The sequence below is a fragment of the Pristiophorus japonicus genome, chromosome 5 (genome assembly GCF_044704955.1).
Source record: "Pristiophorus japonicus isolate sPriJap1 chromosome 5, sPriJap1.hap1, whole genome shotgun sequence".
NCBI lineage: Eukaryota > Metazoa > Chordata > Chondrichthyes > Pristiophoridae > Pristiophorus > Pristiophorus japonicus.
Window position 1 is genome coordinate 39103638 of NC_091981.1, and position 22152 is coordinate 39125789.

The window sequence follows — 22152 nt, forward strand, 5'->3', positions numbered from 1 at the left end:
GGGAAAGACTCTCCACTGGCTGGAGTCATACCCAGCATGAAGGAAGATGGTTATGGTTGTTGGTGGCCAATCAACTCAACCCCAGGACTTCACTGCAGGAGTTCCTTAGGGCAATGTCCTAGGCACAACCATCTTCAGCTGCTTCATCAATGACCGACCCGCCATCAAAAGGTCAGAGGTTTGCTGATGATTGCACAGTGTTCAGTTCTCCTCGGATAATGAAGCAGTCTATGTCCGAATGCAGCCAGACGTGGATGACATTCAAGCTTGGGCTGATAAGTGACAAGTAACATTCGCGCCACACTAGTGCCAGGCAATGACTATCTCCAACACGAGTGCGTCTAAGCATCACCCCTTGACATTCAACGGCATTATCATTGTCGAATCCCCGAACATCAACATCTTGGGGGGTCACCATTGACCAGAAGCCTAACTGGACCAGCCACATAAATACTGTGGCTACAAGAGCAGGTCAGAGGCTGGGTATTCTGTGGTGAGTATCTCACCTACTGACTCCCTAAAGCCTTTCCTCCATCTACAAGGCACAAGTCAGGAGTGTGATGGAATACTCTCCACTTGCCTGGATGAGTGCAGCTCCAACAAAACTCAAGATGGTCAACACCATCCAGGACAAAGCAGTCCGTTTGACTGGCCCCCATCTAACACCTTAAACATTCACTCCCTCCATCACCAGCATACCATGGGTGCAATGTGTACCATCTACAAGATGCACTGCAGCAAGTCACATGGCTTCTTCAACAGCACCTCCCAAACCCACGATCTCTACCACCGAGAAGGACAAGGGCAGCAGCTGCATGGGAACACCATCACCTCCAAGTTTCCCTCCAAGTCACACACCATCCTGACTTGGAAATATATCGCTGGGTCAAAATCCTGGTACTCCCTCTCTAACAGCACTATTGGAGTTCCTTCACCATACAGACTGCAGCGGCTCAACAAGGTGGATCACCAGCACCTTCTCAAGGACAATTAGGGATGTGCAATAAATGCTGGCTTTGCCAGCAACGCCTACATCCCAGGAACGAAAATTTAAAAAATGACTTCAGTTGTGGAATCCACATTTGCAGCTGCGTTTGACTATTGCAGAGCAGACATTTGGAGGTAGTTTGGCATCAAAGAGGAAAAATAAAAGCAGTTGCATTCAACCAAATGGTAGAGGTTGGAGCAAGCTGAGTAAACAGGAAACAGTTAAAAGCATATTTTCATCATGGTAAAGCATTAGTCAGACAAGAGGATACAATTAACAACATGAAGGACATTGAATCATCATTTGTCCCTGAAACTTGACTTTACATAAACTAAGATAAAAAATATAAAAACCACATGCTACAGTACACAGAGCATATCATTGAGTTTTTGTGAAAGTCTGTTTCTAGCACTCCACTGACCAGCAACAACTGGATTTCAGCATTTCATAACTCATTGTCAGTCCAGACAAAAAGCAGCTGGGTTACATTTGTGGGGTCAAAGAGTCAATTGTATTATATACAAAAACCTGTTTTCATTTCAGAATAATTCAGTCAGTGGTCACATTATGGTTCTGACATAAATATTTGTATATGTTAATAAGATCATTTATACCGTTTTATGATGTATTGATTCAAGCAGTGATAATGGAAACTTCCAAACTGGGTCATAGATTTTGCGTATCGTCTACTTCTCTGAATGCAAGGTTGCTTAATTCAAATTATCTTTTAATTCAAATTGTTTTGTACAATAATTTTGGACTTTGCTGCATTATGTATATTGTCTAATTCAAATTAATGAATGATTCAATTGCTTTTAGCACAAAAAATGACAACGATCAGCAGTAGACTGTAATACAGACAGAAGGAGAGAGCTAAATCTTTTATAATCTCACTTTCCTAATTTATTTTCTTTGCATATGTCGGCCTGGGCGGACACGATGGGCCGAAATGGCCTCCTTCTGTGCTGTAAATTTCTATGTTTCCATATTAGATATCATTACAACATAAGATATCTCGGCCCTATGTCTCCTGGCTTGTCTAGAATACATTAACAACTATCTCTTGCTGTTTGTTATTTGTACCTAGCGGGAGAGAAATGCAAACTTAGGCAATAGTGTAACAATCGCCCTGTGTCCTAGCATTGTCTACATATATAAATATCAACAGCTGGAATTTGTTGTGTGTAGGTGATATGAATCAGCCCCAGTACAACCCCTGGAATATCAAGATAATTTACTTCTCGATGTTGGACCGCTTAATACCATCAGGACTTACTGTTATATATAAATATATACATTTTTAAAACAGACATAATAATTTGAAGGAATGTTTGATTAGGTCTTTACAGCTATTTGACTATATAGGACATTGATGGTATGGGCTCGCTCTTTAACAGCAATTTCAACTCTCAAGAACCTTGTGTAAATTTCATCAGAGACACCAAACTAATCTACAAATTCAACCTAGAGTCTATTATCTTCGGGGACAAAAAATGGGCACTGATGGATCAGCTACTCACACTAAAACCATACTCTTTCCTTTCCATTGAATTAAAGGAAATGAGGGCAGGGAGTATAACTAGTGTCTGATGTGCTATCACCCATTTTGTACTACCATCCAAGACCAATTTCACCCTTTTAAGTCCCCTTTTGTAAAGGAAAATAAATCAGTGCCGTGTGAACTAGAGTTTGGAGAAACAGGAATCGATTTTAATCTGCATTGGTGACCTCAAATAGACTTACCTCCTTGTTATTGTCAACAGTCAGCCTGCTGCCACTTTCAGAAGGGCCAACCACTGGGCAATCTAAGTGCCCGCCTATTTAGGCGGTCAGTCCCTTGTAATATATAAGTCGGGGTTCTATGATGTACATTGAAACACAATTGCTATTTTAGGAAAAACTGGTCGGAGCAAACTGGTCAATGCACTCTCTGACCAGTTTCACGGACGACAGCGCTAAAGACACCTTGGGAAGTAAGTTTTAAATTATTGTTTTGATCCAGGAAAAACACTACGAAAATAATCTGGGGCTCTGCCGCACCGGGCTTCCCCCACCTCCATTATCATGACACCTTCCTACCCTGGACTTACTATGATGCTGGGTCAGCAGCCACAAGGCCGCAGATATTCACAGGCCTGCACCTAGCGAGCTGCATCCGGTCGCCCATTTGGTGCCTGCAGCTCACCTGTTGGCACACTCCATTGGTCGGCTGCCCAGAAGTTAAAATCGACTCGAAGTGAAATTTAACCTAAATTTGAGAAGCAGTCCACAGTTCAGAAAGTAAGAATTTAAGCTATCCAGTGATATGAGGTCCTTGCATTGGCTTCTCTTCTGTGCCTGTGTGTGACTCAAAGCTCTCTTTAATCTTCTGCCTGGTAAATGCCACTGAGCTGAGGAACAAAGAGAAGCAGCTGCACTTCATATCATGTAAAAGAGGGCAGGTGACAATTTTCTACAAGAATCTGTTAAAAGTACCAACTTACTGGTCCTCCTTCTTCTCCTGGGTAGCCTTGAAATCCCTTTGCACCCGGAGATCCCTGAAATAACATCAACATGTCTATTAGGTAATTAATATAAAAGGCATAGTACTTTTCTTTCCAAACCCCAATGAGTAATTTGTATCAAGAAACTATTAAAAGTGCAAATAGATTATTCATTTACCTTCTGCCCTTTGCTTCCTTGCAAACCAATCACACCTGGTTCTCCCAGGCACGTGCAAAGGACATTACAACATTTGGTTTCCATAACGGCACTCTGAAAACAAAACATTCCAATTTTAATATTGTTTAATATGATGCTAATTCAGACAAAATTCATTACATGTGTTGCTAAATGTACTCAAGTCACTGAACAGCAAATTTTTCATCAGAGTAAATTACCCATTTGATGAATCGATATGAGGATCAATTACCAATAAAATAATCAAACTGTTTCAAATACCATATCATTAAAGAAACCAACAGAATATTGAACAACCCTGTCTTGCTTTTCTTAGGGTCACTTACTATTTGTTGAAGCAAAGCACTTCCTATATCCTCCATTTCAATTGACAGCTGTTGTTTATATCCAGATCCTCTTCCAAACTCAATGTGAGGAATCTCATCAACATTCACAGCACCTTCCAGAGCCACAGTGATGAGTGCATGGACTCCTGTAATTATAAAATTACCATTTATTATTACACATTACTATAGATAACTGAGTGATATTGAAGATTCTGACTGGATGGCAGCGAGGGAGGCAGATATATCAAGTGGCATTATGAAATACAGTGTAGCAGTTGCCCTGAATAGAAATTAAGGAATAATAACATATAAATCTTCTGAGACAGATGAATGAGAATTAGAAATCTTTCTTGCAGAGTGACAAGGAATAATCTAATCTTTTAGATCTAATCTAATCTAAAAGTAAAAAATAGAATTCAACTAGCCATTTCACAGTATAAACTGTCTCATGATCATGTAATTTTTTTTCCGGCAATGTGCCTACATATGCTAGTGAAAATTCAGCTTCTGTAGCCTCACCCTCTGCCCCACCCCTACCCCTGCCAAAAAAGTTTGAAGCATTTTCTCTGAGTTCACCTTGTCCATGAGATCTTCCTCTTGCTCAGTTGGCCCCATTCTCACTGAGCTGCTGACCAACAAACTTCCTTTCCTGGCCCCCCACTCGCTGACATTCCAATTGGTTCTCTTCCCACCGCTGAACCATTCAGGAAAGTGCTACATTCAGGAAATCCAAGTTGTCATGCAGCCTAACCAGCAGTCTTTAAGCGACACTGTAGGCTACCATCAGAAAGGTTTGTTGTAAAAATAACTTACCTGAATGTGGAGTCAGGATATGGAAGAGTGTTCCTGCTAGCTCCACATTAAAATGATGGGTCGTTGCTGACCACAGCTCGCACCCCTCCTGATCGCCTCCTCCACCCACCCCTTTTCCCAGCCATCCCCCTCCCAGTCATCTGACTCTCTCTATCGCCCCTTCACGGTCGTCCTATCTCTTGATTGCCCCTTCTCTCAAAGTCTACCTGACCTGCTGGCAACACAGCTGCCCAAAATTCAATGTTCTTCAATGGCGCGTTGTCTTGGGACGCCCAGCAGGTGTGCGCAGCTTGCCAGTCTGAGGCATATGAGTCCATGGCCCAATATCTTGTGGGCCTTGTGCCTATTCATTCCGGTGCAATTCTAGGTCACGGGTGAATTTTAGTCCACAAGGTTGGGAAGGTAAAAATGTTTAAATTCTCAAATCTGATTCCAACTCGCCCACTTTCAGTTTTAATGGAGGCACGTTTGGCTGTGTGCAAGTAACTCGCTTGCCAGAGGCGGGTCAATTGTTATCACATGCAAGTTGATCATTATCACATGCTAATGAGACCTGTTTAAATAAATGTTGAATTTAATGCCTCCAGCATGGGTTTCCTAGGGATCAGGAAACCCTTCAGTGAAACGGAGGCGAGATGAATGGCACTTCATGGGAATGTTTAAAGTTCTGATTGCCTGATATGAATAAAGGCTCACTGCCCTCACCTGCTTTCTCAGCTCCCTCTTGCAAATGTTTTGCAGAGAGTTCTTGTGTTCACAGATGTGTTTCAGAAGTTCGGACGCTTTCAAATGAACAACTTCAGAATTTGGTCCGCCATGGATGTTTTCGATAGGACATTGGATGATGGAGACAATCACCATCCACGGCAGCAACATCATGATGTGGTGGGATCTGCAGGTGCATAGAGATGCACAACACAGATCTGGTGATCAGAGTGGAGAACAGCTGAGAGGAGAACAGAATGAAGAACAGCAGACTCGAGAGTAACAGAGGGGCCGAGGTTGTAGAAGGCATTACCTATGTGAGAGGGTCTACAGACAGAGGCTCAGTTTCTTTGACCTAATTGAAGAGCAGTATTTCGCATGCTCAGATTGGCATGGCAAGTGGTTGCACACATCTGCAGCTTCCTTCAAGAATAGCTGCTCCCTGCTGGACCTGGTAGCCACGCATTGCCCGTTACTGTGAAAGTAACCACTGCCCACAATTTTTTGCCTCTGGTTCATTCCTGTGTGTCTCAAGGGTCTCAGTCAGCTGCACATAAATGTGTATGGCAGGTCACGGATGGGTTGTTTGCCAGGTCAACTTCCCCTGAGATGGTAATAGCCAGAATGAGAGGACAGTCAGATTTGCCTCTCCGACTGGCTTCCCACAGGTACAGGTGCCATGGATTGCACATGCATGTCAATCTGAGGATCACCAGATGAACCAGTAGTTTTAATCAACCGCAAGGGATTTCATTCCATCAATTTACAACTGGTGTGCAAACACAAGAAGAGGATCATTCAGGTGTGCAGCAGATTTCCTGGGAGCCATCATGATGCTTTCATACTACAACAGTCTAATATTCCACACCATTTCGTACCAGAAAACAGAATTATGGGCTGGCTCGTAGGAGGCAAGGGATAATCCCTTCAAACTTGGCTCATGACACCTATAAGGAACCTCACAAATAAGGCGCAAGAGCGCTACAACGAGAGCAACATGACCACCATGTGTGCCATCAAGCAAGCCATCGGCATGTTGAAAATGCGCTTCAGGTGCCTTGATGGGTCTGGAAGCACCTTTCAGTACTCGCCAGCGAGGGTGTCCAGAATGATAGTGGTGTGTTATGTCCTGCACAATATTGCGCAGCAGAGATGATTAGAGGTAAAGGATGACCAAGGCACTCATCAATCATCTTCTGATGATGAGATCATTGAGGAAGAGGAGGAGGAGAAGAAAAAGGAACAGGACAATGAGTAATATGAAGGCGGGGCACCCATCACCAGACCAGTCACATACATTGTTGCTGGGAGACCAGGGATGCCCTAAAAGCTTGAAAGTCCAGCAAGTGACTCACACGAGAAAAAAAAAATGAAATCATCTAATTCACTCCCACCACCACCCTTTGCACAAAACAGTCCTTCAACCAAGCATGCATCCCCCAATGGGTCTTGATATTATGTATTGATATTCATTATGAAGCAACTGAAAGGGAGAGTTGGCACTCAGGATGCAATGATGGGCAAAATGGGCAAGTGCTGCAAATCCTTAAATTTTATGTGCCATTATGAAAAAAGGAAACTTAACATAATATTTTGTCAAACACCCAGGTGTATACTCTTGGTGAATTACAATAGCATTCCCTTGTACTTCCTTCCACTTTTGTGTGGTGCATCCCCTGTGGCTTCAGAAGAGGTAGAGGCTGGCTGCTCAGAACCCTGCTCTGAATGCTGAGATGCTGTTGGCCTATGATCTGTTTAGGTTTTGGAGCCTAGAGGGCCCCGCCAAGGACTGCTTCACCTGCATTTATGCAGGGGCAGACTCGGCCATCGGCAGACAAGACAGCATGTTGGGTACTAGCTGAGGAGGGGGCAATGGGTGAAAAGTGGGAGCGCTTTGAGAGGAGTTCCCACTTCCATGTCTCCTTTCACCATCATCCCTCTCCTGGGCCGGTGCCACATCACTTCTACTGCTCTGCTGGAGAGCAGCTTGGTGCAGATCTGTGATGTGTTGTAAGGTCACGGATAAGGTATAGACCATCCTGTTTAAGGTGTCATTGAAAGTTGGCATGCAGGTACAGCAGGCAGTGAAGAAGGCAAATGGTATGTTGGCCTTCATAGCAAGGGGATTTGAATATAGGAGCAGGGACGTCTTGCTGCAGTTGCACAGGGTCTTGATGAGGCCCCACCTGGAATATTGTGTTCAGTTTTCGTCTCCTAATCTGAGGAAAGACGTTCTTACTATTGAGGGAGTGCAGCAAAGGTTCACCAGACTGAATCCAGGGATGGCTGGACTGACATATGAGGAGAGACTGGATCAACTGGGCCTTTCTACACTGGAGTTTAGAAGGATGAGAGGGGATCTCATAGAAACATATAAGTTTCTGACTGAACTGGACAGGCTAGATGCAGGAAGAATGTTCCCAATGTTGGGGAAGTCCAAAACCAGGGGACACAGTCTTAGGATAAGGGGCAGGCTGTTTAGGACTGAGATGAGGAGAAACTTCTTCACTCAGAGAGTTGTTAACCTGTGGAATTCCCTACCGCAGAGAGTTGTTGATGCCAGTTCATTGGATATATTCAAGAGGGAGTTAGATATGGCCCTTACAGCTAAAGGGATCAAGGGGTATGGAGAGAAAGCAGGAAAGGGGTACTGAAGGAATGATCAGCCATGATCTTATTGAATGGTGGTGCAGGCTCGAAGGGCTGAATGGCCGACTCCTGCACCTATTTTCTATGTTTCTATATCTTCTGCATGGTCGTGATCATGGCCTGCATAGACTTATTTGAGAGCCGTGCTTGAAGCTTCATGGAGGCAGTCACTCACCCCATGGCAGACATTCTTGCAATTACCTGCGATACCAATCCACTACTGTTGGAGCTGGACTTCTCCATTCTCTCTGCTATTGTGGAGAATGTGTATGGCACGTCTGGCAGTAGCTCGCAAAGTTGCTGCTGTATCTCTATCATTCTCCTTTTCAACCATGGCTCCCCAGGTTCAGCCTCTCTGTCCAGCTGAGCAGTACTTGGAGAGTATTGTGCCCCCCGTTCCCTCATCGATGCAGACTCTCCACAGCTGTCCCTGCCACCAGCGTCTGCTTGTGTTCACTTGTGAATTGTGAATCACCAGCACTACGTGGAGAGGCTGGAGCACAGGGCACGCTGTGGGCTCTGCATTGGGGAGAAGGGGCCGCCACCACACCACTGGGGAGTGGGGTGCCGTGGCAGCAGCCTGCCACAGAAGTGGTGTCCGGGCTGCAACATCGCGGCACAGACTCCGCGATTTGAAGAGGGCCAGGCCGGCAAGTCGACCATTTAAAAAAATGTCAGCACTGCACCGCCCCTTTAATTTTCGCCCCACGAGCGGACTGAAGCCCGATACGCAACCTGCGAAGCTGGCACGGACATGTTCCGCGGCAGCCTCACGGGGCACTACCGAACTTTCACTCTGAGCCGAAAACTGGTCGCTGCGCACGGTGATGATGTTGTCATCGCCGGCGCAGGGCCCAGGGTGCTACCAGCAGGAGCGAGGCACTACAGGTTAGTGCCGACGCTAACTCCCATTAAATTTTGTGAGAGTTGGTAGTGGTGCCACGCCCCAGGCGAGAAGTCCGGAGGCACTAACAGAAGTTGCAGCTAACCCAAAATTCTCCCGATAGAGTACAAAAACAGTGTAATGGTAAACCTTTATAAATCACTGGCTAGGCCTCAGCTGTGTCCAATTCCGGGCACCACACTTAAGGATGTCAAGGCCTCGGAGAGGGTGCAGAGGAGATTTATCAGAATGGTACCAGGGATGAGGGACTTCAATTGTATGGAGAGACTACAGAAGTTGGGATGGTTATCCTTAGAGCAGAGAAGGTTATGGGGAGATTTAATTGAGGTGTTCAAAATGATGAGGAATTTTGATAGAGTAGATCAGGAGAAACGGTTTCCATTGACAGGAGGGTCAGTAACCAGAGGACACAGATTTAAGATAATTGGTAAAAGAGCTAGGGGAGATGAGAATTTTATTTTACACAAGTTGCTATGACCTGGAATGCTCTGTCTGCAAGGATGGTTGAAGCAGATTCAATAGTAACTTTCAAAATGTAATTGGATATATCCTTGAAAAGGAAAAATTTACAGGGTTATGCGAGAAGAGCAGGGGAGTGGGACTAACCTGAAGCTTTTACAAAGAGCCAGCACAGTCACAATGGGCTGAATGACCCCCTTCTATGCTGTATGATTCTAAAGATACTTAGAACTACTGTTCACTTCACCACATTTACAAACAAAAATCAGCACAAGTTTAAAATGCCTGTACTGCTCCAAGGTCACTCCATGAGCCACAGGGACTCAGGTTTTCTGTACATGTGCTGCCTTGTCACACAGCTCCCATGTTTGGCAGGACAGATTAATGGTTGTTAGATGGAGAAAGACAGATATAGTGGGAGGTTCAACTTGATTCTGACTGTGCCAGATGCTTGTATGATGTGAACTGTTATCTGAATTCCTGTTTTGTGTTTCTCCTACTCCATGCATCACATTGCAGTGAATTATAAATAGCTTTGCAAATATTCTTTCAAAACAATGTGACACATCATTCATTTTGGATGTTTGTGAGAAAAATGTTAAATCAGTCTGGGATAGGTACACTGTAGCTCAGTACATTAATGTCATAATGCTTCCTAACATGGAAAGTTCTTAAACTTGGCCTAGTTATCTGCGAAAGTTGAACCAAGTGCAAGCACTTCCCCAGCAGGAGGGAAGGAACATGTCGGACAACTAACACTGGGTGCTCACCTGTACCTTCCAGCAGTTGTTACAGAATGGTATGAGATTAAGAAATTTTGGGCCCAAGCTTCCACATGATTTGCACCATATTTTTAGGAGCAACTGGTGGAGAACGGACTATCTTAGAAATCGCAATTCTCCACATTTCTTTTTCTGCAGTTCTAGTCAGGTAGAACAGTTTCACTTTGGAACAGAATCGCGCCAACCTCCTACCGTCTGGCAGGAAACCCCTTGCGAAATTGACCCTTACCCGAAATTGCCCCGCAGGAGCAGTCCCGCCACCGGCTGGTGCCCCCAACAGTTTTTGCTGTCAGTGCATGGCTGCCCTTAAAGGGGAGGATGTACTGCCGCGGCCGCCATGTTATTGTTTTTTGTCAGCCGACTACCAGGTCGGGCCGACAATTATGTCCCCAGGTTCGGCCGAGCTGCCAACAGGCAGCCTGGCACCCCCTCTTGGATGCCAAGCCGCTAGCCTGGCCGAAGCCTTCCCTGGTGGCCCAGTGTTTGCCACTGAAGTGGCTGCAGAGTTCGCAGCAGCTCTCCCCTTTAACTGAAGCAATTGCTATCAACCAATCAGAGAGCAATTAGTCACAGTAGGGAAACCAACATACAAGATTTTCTTGAAAGTTAGTCTGGGACCATGGCTCATCTATGCTGTGGCAATAGTAGAATTCCTCTGTTGATGTGAAGTGGGCACCCATTGGTGCCATAAATACTCCATTGGTACCTGCCCAAAATATTTAAAAAGCAGGGTAGGGATACAGGCAAGGTGAAGCAGGCAGTTCCACCGAGTCCAAAATCTACTCCATTACACTCCTGAGGAATTTCTAAGCTAGAGTCAAAAGCATGTTGTTAGGTGACCTATAACTGTAATATCAACTTTACTTCCAGAGCACTGAGATTTATCCTGTTGATAATTTTACTGTTTTGTACTTACACCAATTTTTCCCATAATATTTTTGGCAAGGAACAGTTCAGTTCTCCAGACTACAGATTAATCCATTGCAACTCAGACTCTGGCCTTGAAACTATGAGACTACACTCCTGGCACTAGATCTCACTTGTTCGGAATGCAGATTGGAAAAATGGGTGGAGAAATCATTGAGCTGAATTCACACCACTCCTGATTTCCTAGCAATTAAAATCAATGGCGAAAAAGTTGCAGGAACTGCAAATAGTCGTTCTGACCTATGCACCCATCTGCATTATGGTTGAGCAAAACTCTGAGCCTTTCCATTTTTGGAATTATGTGTGTGTTCCAAAGAATACCAATGTAATTAAAAATTCAGCCTTCATAGGTTCTTCTCAAAGGTCTAATTTTACCAACGAGAGGTCTAGATCTAAATGAAAATGCACATACCAGCATCGTTGATTTCTTCTGAGTTTTGTTTAAGTCTCTTTAGGGTGTCATCCAATCCGTCTGTGAATAATAGTATCACCTATAAAGAGATTGTAATTAAAGAGATGGTCATTGTTGCTAATTTACATTTAAAATAACCAGACTTCCAAAGGAACAGAGAAAAAGTAAGTTTTTATCTCCATTGGCTGTAATAGTATTATTGGTAACTCGAGATACTTACATAGAATATACAGCACAGAGACAGGCCATTCGGCCACTCCAGTCTGTGCTGGTGTTTATACTCCAAACAAGTCTCCTCCTATTCTATCTATCTCATCTTAGCCTTTCGGTATATCTTTATATTTCTTTTTCTCTCATGTACTCGTCTTGTTTCCTTTGAAAGCATCTAAGCTATTTGCCTCAACATTTCCTGTGGTAGCAAGTGCCACATTTTAACCACTCTGCTTAAAGATATTTCTCCTTATTTCCCCATTGGATTTATTAATAAATACATTGTATATATGGCCCCTAGTTTTGGATTCTCTCACAAGTGGAAACATCTCTCCACATCTCACTTGTCGAACCCATTTATAATTTTAAAGACTTCTATCATGTCACCTCTAAGTCTTCTCTTTTCTAAAGAAAAGAGCCCAACCTGTTCAATCTTTCCCGATAGCTGTAGTCTCTCAGTTCTGGTGCTATCCGTTGTTTGCCTTTCTCCAGTGCTTCAATGTCCCATTTATAGGCCCTAAGTTTCCACACGCGGCAAAACAGGTGCCCCTCCGAGCTGGGCGCCCGTTTTTCACGCCGAAAACGGCGCCTGAAAAAAAACGCGCTATTCTCGCGCGCTTTGCAGCTCGATGTCAGCTTGGCGCGGCGCCCAGGGGGCGGAGCCTACCACTCGCGCCGATTTTGTAAGTAGGAGGGGGCGGGTACCATTTATATGAGTTTTTTTCGTGCCGGCAACCCTGCGCGTGCGCGTTGGAGCATTCGCGCACGTGCAGTGTGAAGGAAACATTGGCACTCAGCCAATTTTGTAGTTCTTTGTAGCTGTTCAATTTTTAAAATTTTTTAATAAAGCCACATTGCCCTTCCATGATCAGCACTGAGGCTTCTTGCAGCAGTGAGAAGGCTGCAGGAAGCCTCAGAAGTTGAGGCAGCCGTTTCCCGACGGGCCCGACCGACGGCAGGGGGGCCTCCCCCCCCCCCCCCCCCGCCGTCGGGAATGGCTGCCTCAACTTGTGAGGCTTCCTGCAGCCTTCTCCCTGCCTCCTCTCCGCTGCCGTCGGTCGGGCCCTCACTGCCTCCCCCCCGCTGCCGTCGGGAACGGCTGCTGCCGTCAGTCGGGCCCTCACTGCCTCCCCTACCCTGCCGTCAGGAACGGCTGCTGCCGTCGGTCGGGCCCTCACTGCCTCCCCCCCTCCTGCCGTCGGGAACGGCTGCCTCAACTTGTGAGGCTTCCTGCAGCCTTCTCCCTGCCTGAAAGGCTTGCCTGAAGCACTTTCACACAGGTAGGAACATGGTTTATTTAATCTTTTCTTTGCTTATAAATTTTTATTCAGGTTGGATTTATTTGTATAATATTTGTATAAGTATAACTAAGGACTTATTGTGGAATGTAATGACTTCCCTCCCCACCCCCACCTCGTTCCGGACGCCTAATTTGTAACCTGCGCCTGATTTTTTAATGTGTCGACAAGGTTTTTTCAGGCCGACAAAAATCTTCACTTGCTCCATTCTAAGTTAGTTTAGAGTACGTTTTCACTGTAGAAACTTTCAAATCAGGCGTCAGTGGCCGGACAGGCCCCTTTTGAAAAAGAACTTCTGTTCAAAAGTGAAACTGTTCTACATGACTAGAACTGCAGAAAACTTAAATGTGGAGAATTGCGATTTCTAATATACTCCGTTCTCCACCAGTTGCTCCTAAAAATCAGGAGCAAATCATGTGGAAACTTGGGGCCATAGTATGGAGACCAGAACTGTGCAAAGTACTCTTAACTGCGGCCTGTCCAGGGTGCTATACAAGTTTAACATAACTTTGCTACTTTTGAATTCTATACCCCTAGAAATGAATCCCATTGCTTTAGTAGCATTTTAATTGCTTTGCTGACCTACAAAGCTGCATTTAATGATTTGTTCACCAGTATCCTTAGAACCTTTTGCTCTTCTACCCCAGTTTCTTATTTTCTAAAGTGCAGCGATGTTTCTATTTTTCCTAATGAAGTGCATCACCTTTCATTTATCTATGGTAAAGTTCATTTGCCACTTAACTTTCCAGTCTGCAAGTTTTCTAATACTTCTTGTATTATGTTGCATTTTTCTTCAATGTTAGCTATACCCCTCAGTTTGATATCATCTGTAAATTTTGATATTGAATTACAAGTTCTTAAGTCCAAATCATTAATCCAAATTATGAGCAATAGTGGTCCTAGCATGGATCCACTGCTTTCTAACTTCCTCCAATCTGAATAACTACTCTTTACCCCTACTTTCTGCTTTCTATTTTTTAGCCAATTTGCTATCCCTTCAGCTATTTGTCCCAACTCCACATGCCCTAACGTTTAACATGATACCTTATTGACGGCCTTTTGCAAATTCAAGCATATGACATCTACTGCACTGCCCTTGTCTACTCTTTCTGTTATCTCTTGAATTCTATCAGGTTAGTTAAGCATGACTAGCCTTTTGTAATTCATGCTGACTATTTGTTGTTATATTTTCAGTCTCTAGATGCTCTTCTATCACTTCTTTTAGTATAGATTCCATTATCCTTCCTACCACTGACGTTAAGCTGACTGGTCTATAGTTCCCAGGTTTATAGGAACAACATTAGCTGTCTGCCCATGTCTGGCATGATCCGTTCTTCTAAGGATCATACATAATATATATATATATATATATATATACACACACATATGTATTTTGATATTGAGTTACTTGTTCCAAAGTCCAAATCATGAATGTAATTTATGAATAACGGTGGTCCAGACACTGATCCTTGTGGAACACCACTTTCTAACTTCCTCCAATATGAGTAACTATATATAATAAACTAGTGCCTTTGTTATCACCTCCCTGGTTTCCTTGAATTTGCGTGAGTGCATACCATCTGACTTGACAACACTGGTATCTTTAATGTTAGGAAGCTTGACCTCATGATCCTTTTGAGTATGCTTGCTGCGTATCAAGTGCCTAAATAAACAAGGTGAATGTTTAGGTGTACAGAGAATTCTTGCTGCATGCCATATGACTTTGTGATTGGAAAATACGAAAAATGTTTTCTTTTGTCATTATTTACCCCACATTTCCTCCCAAAAGATGCTCACTCAGGCTGGGATATGGTTCCATGGCACCTTCTGATAACTTGGTCAAGTGGCTATCCTTCCTGTATGAGCCTCAATCAGGGGTGCTCAAACTGTTTTGCATTGATGATCCACTTAGTTGCATACCATGAACCCAATGTTACATATCCTAGCGTTTGGGAATGGTATTTCTCTACTTGGTACAAGACCACAAATTGTGTGTGCACAAATGCTCATGTATATCCAAGATGATGCTGGAACATTCAGAGTTTACTTCAGTTTGGGAGTTTTTGCATCCCTAGAATGCAGTGGGAAGAGGGGATGAGATGGTGGAGATTTGTTTTTGTACTATACAAGGAAGTAGTAGTACAGGAACAGTCACCCATTTAGTCCTGTGGTTCTAGAGATTTCCCCATCCCAACATGTCTAGCATGTCTTTGTTCCAAAAAAAGTTCGAGCTATCAGCTTTTTAAAAAATGTGTTCATGGGATGTGGATGTCGCTAGCAAGGCCGGTATTTATGGCCCATCCCTAATCTGTTGAGTGACTTCACTTGCTCAGAATGAGAAGTGATCAAAGTAATTATTTAATTCACACTAAAACGGCAAATAATTGACATTTCAGGGTTGATCATAAAAGCAGAAAAGCTGCTGCACTCGAACAAGCTCAAGCTCAGATTTTAGTTTTCTTTTTCACTTCATCCCTGCAAAATAAATTATTTAATTTTCTCTCAATTTATTATGATGTTCATGTTCTTTCTGTCCTCCTCTTCCCCCAAAGCATCACATCTCAGGGTTAAAATTGTGATTCTGTAATCTATCTCTCTATTCTTTTCCTCTCGCTTTCTCTTTACATTCTCCCCAAATCCCCAATGGTCACTGCAACACACTTAATTGCAGCTGTAAATATGGACAATGTTGACAATCTTTCCATGGCAAAGGGAGAAACACAAAGAGCAAGCACAATAAAGCATGTGTTCCAGGAGATGTGAGAAGTTATCTCACTAGTAATTCATGTGGATTCATAGACCAACAGCCAGGATTTGCAATATAGCTATAACCCATGGGCCATAATTTAGGCATCTATGGCTAGGAGAGGGTACGTGTTTTGGCAAGCTTTAAAACTATGGATGACATCACAGTCAAATCTGATCCTTCTCTCATTTGTCACCCACAATATATGGACTTTCCTGCTGGAATCAATGAATAACATTCAGCAGTGGTAACCTTAGGCCATGAGTGCTCAGGCTAAATACAGTGCCCCCACCATCTCCCAGTTGAGATCAGTTAAGTCAACACAGACATTATATCGAACCTCGGATCCCTAGTCTGTACAACTGAGCAGAATACAATGCATTTGAAAACTGAGTCAGTCAGGGAACGTAACTTTATTGCTACATTCATTACAAAATTCCCAGGTCACAGCCAATACATGAAAGCCCAAACCATTAGTGTTTTCAAACAACCAAAATCCATCCCTTTTAAAAACAATCAATATTTTTGAAAGACTTAGGATTAATAGGTTTAAAAAAGTGTTGCATGTGTGATTAAAAAGATCCTTACCTTTGTAGTTGCAGTAGATGCACTGAATTTGCCAAGAAATGATTTTAAATTTTCTACATTCAGATCAATGCTGGCCTCTGTTTGAGTTGCTAGCAGCTTATCTAAAATTGCTGGGTTGTATTCTTCAAATTCGGTTTCAAAGATAGAATAGCCAGTGTTGCTTTTTAATTGAAAACCCATTTCTATATTTAGCTTGGAAGTATCTGCACAGCTGATGTTATGTATGGAAGCGATTTTCTGTAATATTTGACCAAGCTTTGCTTGCAGTTTTTGCTGGTTTGCAAATATGTTCTGTGATCCAGTCCTTCTTGCGAAATCAAACCCCACAGCAATGTCTACTTTACACGCTGGATCCTCTATAATGTGAACAATCCAAAGTCAAATTTTTGAAACATTTCGTACAGTAAATTTCAAAGTAAATAACTTTCTTTTCAAACAATTTGTTTTGAAATGTAAAAGAATCATACAATAATAAGAAATGGAAGAATTCTATCTAGTACACAATATTTGTACTTTCCAACAAACCATTTGAAAACTGCATTCCTCTGGACTCTCCCTGACGTATGTAGTATAAAAAGAGGTGAATAGGTCAAATTCTAAGAATTTTCTTCCTAATCCTCAAAGGTAATCAATCAAACACTCCTGAGTAACAGTCTAAGATTACCACCTACATTAGTCAGCCTTGTCTATTGCACAGATGATGCTCTTTACAGTATATAGAACACATAAAATGAGCCCTGCAATACACCAGATTATATATTGTATGTTTTATTTTATTCTGTCCACTATATCAACCATGGTAGCTGTTTTTTTAAATGTGTTGATTGATTCCGCATGTGCTCTTCAAGTGTATCAATTGGCACTGAGAGATCATGCATTTTCAAAATGACTCCCTGATGCAAAAGGAAAGCAAATAGAAAGTGAAATAATGTTTGAACAGCTATTAAAAATTTGAGAATTGTGTTCTAAGATGTGACCATTGACCGAGCGATTAAAAAACAGCCACCGTGATTGATATAGTGGACAGAATAAAATAAAATATAAGAACATAAGAACATAAGAATTAGAAACAGGAGTAGGCCATCTAGCCCTTCGAGCCTGCTCCGCCATTCAACAAGATCATGGCTGATCTGGCCGTGGACTCAGCTCCACTTACCCGCCCGCTCCCCATAACCCTTAATTCCCTTATTGGTTAAAAATCTATCTATCTGTGATTTGAATACATTCAATGAGCTAGCCTCAGCTGCTTCCTTGGGCAGAGAATTCCACAGATTCACAACCCTCTGGGAGAAGAAAATTGGCTCCCCTGTATTTTGAGGCTGTGCCCCCTAGTTCTAGTCTCCCCGACCAGTGGAAACAACCTCTCTGCCTCTATCTTGTCTATCCCTTTCATTATTTTAAATGTTTCTATAAGATCACCCCTCATCCTTCTGAACTCCAGCGAGTAATGACCCAGTCTACTCAATCTATCATCATAAGGTAACCCTCTCATCTCCAGAAGCAACCAAGTGATTCGTCTCTGTACCCCCTCCAAAGCTAGTATATCCTTCCTTAAGTAAGGTGGTCAAAACTGCACGCAGTACTCTAGGTGCGGCCTCACCAATACCCTACACAGTTGCAGCAGGACCTCCCTGCTTTTGTACTCCATCCCTCTTGCAATGAAGGCCAACATTCCATTCGCCTTCCTGATTACCTGCTGCACCTGCAAACTAACTTTTTTGGATTCATGCACAAGGACCCCCAGGTCCCTCTGCACCACAGCATGTTGAAATTTCTCCCCATTCAAATAATATTCCCTTTTACTGTTTTTTTTTCCAAGGTGGATGACCTCACATTTTCCGACATTGTATTCCATCTGCCAAACCTTAGCCCATTCGCGTAACCTATCTAAATCTCTTTGCAGCCTCTCTGTGTCCTCTACACAACCCACTTTCCCACTAATCTTTGTGTCATATGCAAATTTTGTTGCACTACACTCTGTCTCCTCTTCCAGGTCATCTATGTATATTGTAAACAGTTGTGGTCCCAGCACCAATCCCTGTGGCACACCACTAACCACCGATTTCCAACCCGAAAAGGACCCATTTATCCCGACTCTCTGCTTTCTGTTAGCCAGCCAATTTTATCTAGTGTAGTGCAGGGCTCGTCTTATATGTGACCCTAGGTAGAGTAGGTTTGCCACCCCTCCAGGGGATTCCTCTGAGCAAATTCAGGAGTAAAATCATAGAGACATTAAATTAAAAAAAATTATTTTCTTTTATTAGCTATAAAAATATTGCAGTTTGTGAAAAAAAGGCTGCTTGAATTACAGTCAAGAATCACCCAATCAGATAATGAAGAGTCTGTTCACTTTCCAATTGTTGGGCGACTAATGGTGGGATGGCCATATGATGAAATCTTTCGGATTGCGTCCAACCAGAATTGTTTTATTTAAACATTCTTGAGATATGGGTGGCGCTAGCAAACATTTACTGCCCATCTCTAGTTGTCCTTGAGAAAGTGGTGGTGATCCGCCTTCTTGAACCGATGCAGTCAATGTGGTGCAGGTACTCCCACAGTGCTGTTAGCTAGGGACTTCCAGGATTTTAACCCAGCGATGATGAACGCACGGCGATATTTTTCCAAGTCAGGACAGTGTGTGACTTGGAGATGATGTCCGCTGCCTTTGTCTTTCTAGATGGGAAGGGTTACGGGTTTGGGAGGTGTTGTCGAAGAAGAAATCTTGGTGAGTTGCTGCTGTATATCTTACAGATAGGAAACACTGCAGTCACATTGTGTTGTGATGGAGGGAGTGAATGTTGAAGGTGCTAGATGTGGTGCCAATCAAGCTTTCTCCTGGATGGTGTTGAGCTTCTTGATTGTTGGAGCTGTAGTCATCCAGGCAACTGGGGAGTATTCTATCGTACTCCTGTCTTGTGCCTTATAGGTGGTGGAAATGGGGAGTTAGGAGGTGAGTCATTCGCCACAGAATACCCAGCTTTGACTTGTTCTTGTAGCTATAGTCTTTTTGTGGCTGGACTAGTTAAGTTTCTGGTCAATGGTGACCCCCAGGATATTGATGGTGGAGGATTCAGCAATAGTTGTGCCATTGTATGACACGAGGAGGCGGTTAGACTCTCTCTTGTTAGAGATGGTCATTGCCTGGCACTTGTGTGACACGAATGTTACTTGTCACTTATCTGCCAAAGCCTAGATGTTGTCCAGCTCTTGCTGCATGCAGGCACAGACTGCTTCATTATCTGAGGAATTGTGAATGGAACTGAACACTGCAATCATCAGTAAACATCGCTACCTCTGACCCAAGTGGAAATCTAAGGCCGTTCTTTCATTCTTAAGGGAATCACAGCCAAGCCTGATCCTATCCTCACCCAATGTCAACACATGCACTTTCCAACAAGATAGCAATGAAAAGCATGAAAGCCTGATTTATTTTCCCCTTCCTAGGCCAGTGATGCTAATGCTAATTGTAGTGTTTATATCATTACAACAGGTGAGGCCAGCTATCTCAACACACACCAGGGATGGAATCAGGGAGTGTTAGTAAGTATAGCACAGTGTTGCATTAGGCAGTACAGATTTGAACTGAGCCTTTGGGAACATGCTGTTATTTTTAATGCATGGAACTGGTTTCAAAATGCTGTAATAAATTCATGAAAAATTCTAATGAAAAAAATAGAACTTGTGTGGATTGGAAATAATTAAAGTAAGTTCCCATATTAAATTATTACAGGTAACCATTAAAAATTAACAGGATTAAGTGGGTTATCGGAATGCACTGTGGTCGGACCCAGGGTTACATCGCCAAGCAGCAAATTCCCAATTACAGCGGTACCATACCATTTGTGTAGGAACCATATAGGAGCTAAGCACTTCTCACATGGAGCACTTACACTATTGGTAGAGGTCTGGTAGCAGGTCACCTCTTCAGTTGAGGATGGTGGGTGACACAGCAAGAGCAATATGGGGGAAGGAAGAAACATTTATTGCTTCAATGCCCCATAATGGGCTGTTCCATTGATTATGGCAAACATTTAGTTATAGCCAAACTTCGCATAATTTAGTCAACCTTTATATATAGATCAGATAGTAACTTAATATAAAAAGGAAGCAACATTAATAGCAGTGAAAGTTAAAAACATGAATATCAGATTTTGAATTTTTGAATATACATTTAGTAAGGAGTCACTTGGTTTTCTAATCTAAAACATAATAGCTTAGATTTTCTGATTGTGGGGCTGGAAAAGAGATTTGTCCCAGTTATTTATTAGAGGTGTGCTGACCAGCCTCTGCCAGGTAGTACGCCCCAAAAATTGGAAGCTTGATGCAGGCAACCTCCAAGTTGCCAGTAGAAAGGCAAAACACTTAAAAAAAAAAATGTGGACATTTTTCCTTGGACCTGTTCATGGCAGAACTCAGCGCTAGCACAGATCCTGGCTGCCGGATCCTTTTTAAAGCCCTGAAACCAATGTTCTAATGACTTAAATACTTGGATATATGTTAACGGACATATTTACCTCTTTTGCATGTCACTAATAGTCACTCACCCACAATAGGACAAAACATTCACCACTGACAGAGCCAGCCCCCAGGAAATGGGCTGGGGGGTGGGGGATAGCGGGGGGGGGGGGGGGGTGGGTTTGCGGGGAAGGTACATAAGAGACACCTTCTGCCCTAATCTGCCAAAAAAACAACTGGAGAGACACAAAAAATATCTAGGCCAATATATTGCTAGATTCATGATTTACTTCAACAGTTGTCAGAGACTGGGGTTATGGTACAGAGAGCCAAGCACAATCTTTTAGAATGGTGCACCGTTGATAAAACCTCACTTACCTTTTGGAGGAGGACGAGGAGGGATACAAATTTTACGAACTACTTTTCTTTTAATTTTACTTAAGTCTTTAATATCTTTAATAAAAAGTTTTCTGTCTGCTGCTCCAGTAATTTGCAAAAGCTCATTAGTGTTTGCTTGTTGAATACCGAGCGCAAATACATTGATATGCTGTTCCCTCAAATCAGCAGCTGCTGCAACCACACTGTCACTAGATTTTCCAGCTGTAAACACTAGAAGGTACTGGGGCACCCTTTCTTTTTTTCGACTTCCCATTGATGGATGAAAGAAGCTGCTCACGAATTTTAATGCTGCTCCAGTGCTGGTTTCTCCATGCACCTGTGTCATTTTATCAATTCTGTCGCTTAGCGTATTGTGCGAATTCGACTCCTTCAAGTAGATTTCAGGTTTTTGCTCGGTGCCATACTGGGCTAAAGCAAATTGGAACTGACTTGGACCAACATCAAACAAGTTGATAAACTCTTTCAAGTAACGCTTCATCAACTGGAAGTCACTGTTTTTTATTATTGCTGATCCATCCATAAGTATAACAATGTCTGCTTTTTCAACTTCACATCCTGCACAAAATAAATAGAATCATAGAGCAAGCAGTTAGAGCAAGGCATGACGATGTGACCAAAAATAAAATCTGCAAATATACAGCAAGATCATTAAAGTCTGTAGAGAAAAAATACAGATTAATGTTTCATAAAAAGAACGGTAGATTGTGGAAAACTGGATTGAGTTTCCACTGACATTTCCATGTCCATGTTCTCTCATGACATTTTAACTGCTTTGAATGGTTTCTGCAATCTTCTACCATTTTCCCAGTAAC

The 22152-nt window shown here is 42.9% G+C and overlaps 1 protein-coding gene across 1 annotated transcript in view; it reads right to left on the reverse strand.

Annotated features, from left to right (window-relative positions):
- The window catches only part of LOC139264304 (collagen alpha-6(VI) chain-like), a 266694-nt gene that overhangs the window by 208106 nt on the left and 36436 nt on the right, over positions 1–22152 (reverse strand). The window contains exons 7-12 of the mRNA XM_070880548.1: positions 21320–21895; positions 16487–16842; positions 11645–11723; positions 3994–4139; positions 3650–3742; positions 3472–3525 (exon numbers count right to left, since the gene is read on the reverse strand). Of these exons, the coding sequence (XP_070736649.1) occupies positions 3472–3525; positions 3650–3742; positions 3994–4139; positions 11645–11723; positions 16487–16842; positions 21320–21895 (1304 nt within the window). The remainder of the gene's footprint in view (positions 1–3471; positions 3526–3649; positions 3743–3993; positions 4140–11644; positions 11724–16486; positions 16843–21319; positions 21896–22152) is intronic.